Here is a 6,678-nt window from a genome sequence, read left to right as displayed (position 1 = left end):
CTTATTTCAATCGATTACATTCAATTATGCAGATACGCCGAGCATAACGAGTTGCAGTCCATCGATGGAGCTTTTGCCAATTTATCTCGCATTAGTCAGGTGTAAGTTACATTCATATATTGTTTTCAGGTGTCGGGGAGTTATTATTTATAAGAAAAAGTTTGAACCATAGAATTAAGATAGGCCTGTTTATACTCTATAATTGTGTCTTAATGGGTTTTTTTTAATGTTAATTAATGGGGCAGCTGACTCTCAATGAGTTATAGTAAAACTTTGCTGGCCCTTCCCAAAATTTGTTGTATTGTATTATTGGTCAAATAAATAAAAAAAAAAAACACGTATCAAGTATTTCACTATTCGTGTAACGGGAAGTTAGTCGGGATTTTTTAGCTTATAACTCTTTCACTCATACACGTCAGCTAACCTAGGCCTACTCGAAAACACAAATATGAAATCATTACACTATAAACCTACTTAGCAAGAAAATAGAGGGTGAGTTAGCGCAGATTCAATTTTTGTGCGAGACGAGCTGAGTCAAAACCACCCAATGCCTACCATATATATATATTTGCTCTAATTACGTCGTCCTTCGTAGCCTCGTTGTAAAACTGCTGAAATGAACTTTAGCGGGAAAAGGTAAAGTAAAATTATTTTTTTTAAAATCAGCATACCATATAGTGTCTCAGAAAAAAAATCCTCATGCCTAAGGCTTGGGCAATTGTTTTTACAGCACTTTGAAATTTTGGCCTAAAATACCCTATTTTAAAATATTTAAGATGAGGGTAGGGGAAATAAATTTGTTTTTAGTCACTTTTACGTATACTGTGGATATGAAATATAACAACAACTTCGCTAAATAGTTACACATCAATCTCATTTAAAAAAATTAATCGGAATGATGACGTCATCATGACAAATTCCAAGATGGTGTCCATTATGTCGGGAAAAACTATGTTTTGAATGTAAAAATAATGTTATTGTTGTCAAAGTACAAACACAATCTCAAAACAATATTATACATACAGGAATACAATAAAACATATATATAATTAATGAATTACTACAAAGTAAACCCAATGAAAGAAAACGGAAGAGTGAAATATTGCTTTAAAATACCAATTTTTAGATCGGGGTATGGGAAACATACTTATGTTTTTAGTCACAGTTTTTTCATTGGAGAGTTTTTTTTTAGCTTAGTATGGCCCAAAATGTTGCCTTTAAGCCAAAATATTATGAATTTGCAATCAAAATAATGTTATATGGATAGGCAAACCAATATTTGTGGAGTGGCGACCTCGTCGTGGCATCGGACAATGGGAGTCTAATTTTAAAGATATTTTGAAGATACAAGCCTATTTAATTTTTAGATATTGTATATTTTTATATTTTATTGCATGTTTTTTTGTTGGCCTTGAGTGTTGTAGGGGCACGCCTCTTGGCGACAGAAGTTCTCTGACCTCTTTTGCCACTCCATGACGCTTTCAAAGTATTGTGTCTTTGCCACTTGTGGGTTTAGGATGATGAGTTTGATGATGAAAAAGATAGGATGATGATGACTATGATTGATGAGAATGATGTTGATGAGTTTGATGATGATGAATGATGAGAAACATCCCTCTGCCCCTCATCCTCATCTTCATTCTTGTTGTCGTCCTCCTCCTCATCATCTTCATGATGAGGATGATGATTGATGATGATAAAGAGGATGATGATGAGGATAAGAATGATGACGAGAATGAGGATGATGGTAATAAGGATGATGATGATGTAGTTGATGATGACGAGGACAAGGATGATGATGATGGTTGATGATAGATGATGATTGTAATGAGGATGATGATGATAATGACAATGACAATTAGGATGGTAATGAGAATGATGATGAAATAAGTGATGATGGTAAGGAGGATAAGGATGAGGTTGATGATGATGAGGACAAGGATGATGATTATGATGATGATGATGATGATGATGATGAAGATGATGAACACAACGTGTTCAAAATAAGTTTTTTAGATTTTATTCTCACAAATTTGGTTTTGTTAGTTATGATTTCTTAACCCCATTAGCTGACTTTTTGATTTATTTTTTTTAAATGTATGAATGCAATCTACGATGGAAATTTTGCAGTTCATTTTCCTCTTTCTGTACCACAATATCAATTACGTAATCTAGCTCTTTTTTCAATTCCAGGGGGGAGAGTCAACGTTACTAATAATGGGTTTATCAATCTTCTGCCTAAGTTATACAATTCTTTATGTAAAATTGATTTTTCTATTGACATTTTCTGTGATTCTCTTATGTGTTTTCGTCAAAATGTTTTGTCCAATGTTATTCATATTTAGTTGATGAAATAAAATTTAAAAAATGATGGATGAGGATGATTAGTAGGATGAAGGTGATGTTGATGATGTTAACAATGATTGGTGAGGAGGGTGATGAGTGTGACAATGATGGATGAGGATCAATGCCGTAGCCAGGATTTTCAAACAGTGCGGGACAATATCAGAGTGGACCCACTTTACGTGTAAATTTAAACAATGCGGACACATTTTACGCAAAAATATGAAATATCCGGACCCATTTTCTTATATTTTACCCATTTTAAGCTAAATATGAGCAACAGTCCCAAAAGCTGGTTACGGCATTGATGGTGATGAGGATGAGGATGAATATGATGATGATGAAGAAAATGATGAAGGATTAGGAGGATGAAGATTATGAGGATGATGATAACGACGATAGATGACTGATGAGGACGTGATGAAGATGAGGACGATGACGATGGATGATAATGGATGAGTATGACGTGATTATGATGATGGTAATGATGACAACAATGAGAATGATGATGACGATGATGAATAGGATAAGGATGATGATGACGATGATGAATAGGATGAGGATGATGATGACGGATGATGATAATACTGTAATGATGTCAATTGTAGTAATAATAATATTATAAATAATATTATATAACAGTACTAACAATGTAATTCATTTTAATAATAAAATATACCGTAGTTTTTTAAATAACAAGAATACAATACAGTAATATATAGTATACAGTATAAATAATAATAATGATTTCAATAATAATAATAAACAAGCATAATACTACTATTAAAATAATAATAAATATATATTATATATGTGTACATTGCTTTGAGAACAATAATAATAATAATAATAATCTTACAAAAATAACCATTTTTCCGCCAAGATAACGCCATCTTGGAACTTGGCATTATGATTGTTTTAATCAAATTTTTTAAAGACAGTAAAGAGTAACTAGTTAATTGTCAATTTTCACATTTATAGTAAAACTAGAAGTGACTAAAATAATGCCATAATTTTCTTCCTTTACCCGGAGTCCAGAAATAGGATTGTTCTTAATTAGCCCAAAATAGGATATTTTATGTCAAAATTTTAAAGTGCTATAAAAAAAATTGCCCAAGCTCTAAGAATGGGGATTTTTTCTGAGACACTGATATACTGATTCAGAAAAACCACAAAAAAAAATTCCTTTAATTTTTCCCCCTAATTTCCTACTGCACCCAGGCTATCGGGGATGGGGGCCGTAAAGCCGTTGTCTCGTGTGCATAATAGCATGTATTTAAGCACGAAAAAAAAACACTCAGTACAATTTTGGAAATCTGTAGGGGATTATCTATCGGTGTACTGACCATGAAAGCATTGTTCTGCACCAACCGTGGGTCGACGGCGGCGGCGTAATCCAAATTTTCCTTTTCTTACAGGCTTACCAATGTTAATAAACAAACCCATAAGGCGTGGTAGTAGGCCCTACATAAAATATGATTTGACGTGTAAGTTTAATATAGGCCTATCTTGCATTTCAACTCAACATTATGGAAATTTGTATATTCATATTATATTTAATTTTACTAAAATCGTATTAATTGACTTTCTATCATTAGATATTTGAGTGGTAACAAAATAACTGTTCTAAAAAATACGACATTCAAGGACGTCTTAATGATTAGTTATTTGTAAGTAATTATAGTTTTAATATTTTAGTATGGGGCTAAGCTTTTTAACACGAGAAAATTCATAATTTCTCATTGAATATGAACATATAATCAGCAATTTGTCATTGATTAGAAAAAAAAATAAACCTAATTATATTGCTTATCATTGATCATAAAAATAACTTTTTTTATCATTATCTTGTTTGACTTGACGAATGAAGATTAAGAGTTCTACTGTAATGCTCGTTGGGGACAGACAAGCCCGGTCACAGCAGTTGAAGGGGGTCTGTTTTTTCCCGATTTGTGCTGCAGTGAAAGCTTGAACAAAACGCTTAGTTGTATCCGAGTTCAGCTTAGCGGTTGCCTTGCTTCTTGTTGTGTAGACCCCGGTTCAATTTTTTATTTCAGAATTTTCTAAAGTTATCATTTCTAATTTCAGGGAGATTGATGATAATCCTTTGGAGGTTATTGAACCATACACGTTTGCACCCCTCATATATCTCTATTTTCTGTAAGTATTTTGTGACGTCAACGATAACGTTAATGATACAGGTAACTGAAGCGATCACGAATGATAATGATTTATCGAAACCCTGACCTCTCGATTGCTAAACTGCACCGCCATATTGTTAAATTTAATAATAATCACATCAACTTATCAAACGACTTTTTCAACTCTCTTTGGCATATGAAACACAAGTTTTACAGGCCTATTATTTAAAGTTTTGCCTTAGTTGAAATATAGCTAACTATTTAATAAATTTAGTTTTAGAGTTATTTGTCATGTAGGCTGGTAACCATTATTATTTATTGTATTATAGGGATCTTAAAAAAACAAAAATGCAAGCATTGTCGGAGAATTCGTTATATATGTCTGGTGATGTTAAAAAGAACATGTGAGTTAATTGGTCTAATGCCTACTTTTTTAAACTGTACTTAACTAATCTGTAAGAAAACGTTATTAGCTAACAATAATTAAATAGTTATGTTACTGTATACAGTAGCCGAACATTGCAACTAATCTTCATTAATCGGAAATACTCAAAACACAAATGGTGGCATACGTCAAAAGATGTGTTTGTATGCATTGATAAACATGTGTATTTGATGCTACATAAAGTACGCATGTCTATGATTTTCTATTTAATATACACTGATAAGCATGCGTATTTGATGCTACATCGAGTACGCATGTATAAGTATCTTTTTACGCATTGACATTTTACTTTTAATTTTACGTTTGTTTTTTTTTTAAGATACCTCGGAAACTCGTTAATTACCAATTTGTCCACATTGACTTTCAACAATATTCCGTCTGGCAGTGTAATGTAAGAGAATGCCTTTTCCATATATTGTTTTTTTGTTTTTGTTTTTTTTTGTTTTTTTTTTTGCAATTTGATTCAAGTTTTCCATAATAAGAGTCCTGTGTACACTATTTCAATTTCGAATTTTTCACAGAAAATTAAGTCGCAGTCAAATAGTCACGATTCCAGCTAGAGTAATTAACGGAAGCTTTTTGGATACATTGTAAGTTAATTTCAGACAAAATATATTTAACTTTGAATTGACTACACGTGTTCGTACATCTAAGTCATAGGTCTATTCCTATTCTATTCCTTCCTATTTAACGTTATCAAAACGATTATAAATAATATAATAATATATTAAATATATATATAATATGTGTAGGACAACCATAACGCAACCATGAAAAATAATAAATCAATCAAATAATCGTGAATTTAAAACCACCTTTCTTTGATTCGCACTCATTCAGTTTAACATTATCAAAAAGGATTATAAATAATATAATAATGTATTAATATATGATATATACGGTAATATGTGTAGGACAACTATAACACAACCATGTAAAATAATAAATTAATGATTTAAGTAAAATTAATATACTTGTTATTAAATTAACAGGCCTATGTACAAAAGCAAACAATAATGATCAGATACTAAATAAAACAGATCTTCATCGTATATATAAAATACAGAGAGGCTTATTGAATATTTTCAATAAGAATCGTCCAAAATTTCACATTTTGTAGTAGCAAGTATAGTTAATGTGTAAAATGACAAAGTAGTTCATATATTTTTAGGGATCTCAGTAGTAACCGAATCTTATACATCGATCCTGATGCATTTGTAGAGTTGAACACCATCTTAGATTTGTAAGTATACGTTCCTTTATAGACCAGACAAATTATTAATTTTTGTCTTTGTCATATATATATTTAGACAAATTATTAATTTTTTTGTCTGTGTCACATAGGCCTATATATATATATATATATATATATATATATATATATAGTATATATATATAGTAATAAAAATCAGTGGTTGTGCTGCATAGGCAAATATATATATTCAATAAAAAAAAAAACGAGGTGGTTGATTTGTCTCAATTTATTTGAAATGTATTCACTACTACTAACTACTATGTATTCAAAAAATAATGTGCATAAGTTATAGGCAAAGGTATATAAACCTCAGGATATCTGAATTTTTGGTTTTGTTACACTGAAGATGTCGTATTGAATACAAAGAAACATGTCTGGTTCTATTAAATGTATTTTTGTTGCTCTTAAATTTGCCTTTATACTACTTTCTGTTCGGAAGTTTGGCTGTATTGTACATGAGTTTACACAGACCAGTACGGTCACAAAGCAAGACC

General features: G+C 31.2%; 1 protein-coding gene across 1 annotated transcript in view; it reads left to right on the top strand.

The window, feature by feature from the left end:
- Positions 1 to 6,678, top strand: part of LOC117120669 — a 36,549-nt gene that overhangs the window by 12,210 nt on the left and 17,661 nt on the right. Inside the window, exons 4-10 of the mRNA XM_033265692.1 lie at positions 33 to 101; positions 3,942 to 4,013; positions 4,432 to 4,503; positions 4,814 to 4,888; positions 5,249 to 5,320; positions 5,451 to 5,519; positions 6,101 to 6,172. Coding sequence (XP_033121583.1) covers positions 33 to 101; positions 3,942 to 4,013; positions 4,432 to 4,503; positions 4,814 to 4,888; positions 5,249 to 5,320; positions 5,451 to 5,519; positions 6,101 to 6,172 — 501 coding nt within the window. The remainder of the gene's footprint in view (positions 1 to 32; positions 102 to 3,941; positions 4,014 to 4,431; positions 4,504 to 4,813; positions 4,889 to 5,248; positions 5,321 to 5,450; positions 5,520 to 6,100; positions 6,173 to 6,678) is intronic.

Source organism: Anneissia japonica, unplaced genomic scaffold (genome assembly GCF_011630105.1).
Source record: "Anneissia japonica isolate Jap-2015-1 unplaced genomic scaffold, ASM1163010v1 scaffold288009_len375886_cov190, whole genome shotgun sequence".
Lineage (NCBI taxonomy): Eukaryota > Metazoa > Echinodermata > Crinoidea > Comatulida > Comatulidae > Anneissia > Anneissia japonica.
The sequence above is the reverse complement of the archived record's forward strand: the minus strand, read 5'-3'. Positions and strand labels throughout refer to the sequence as shown.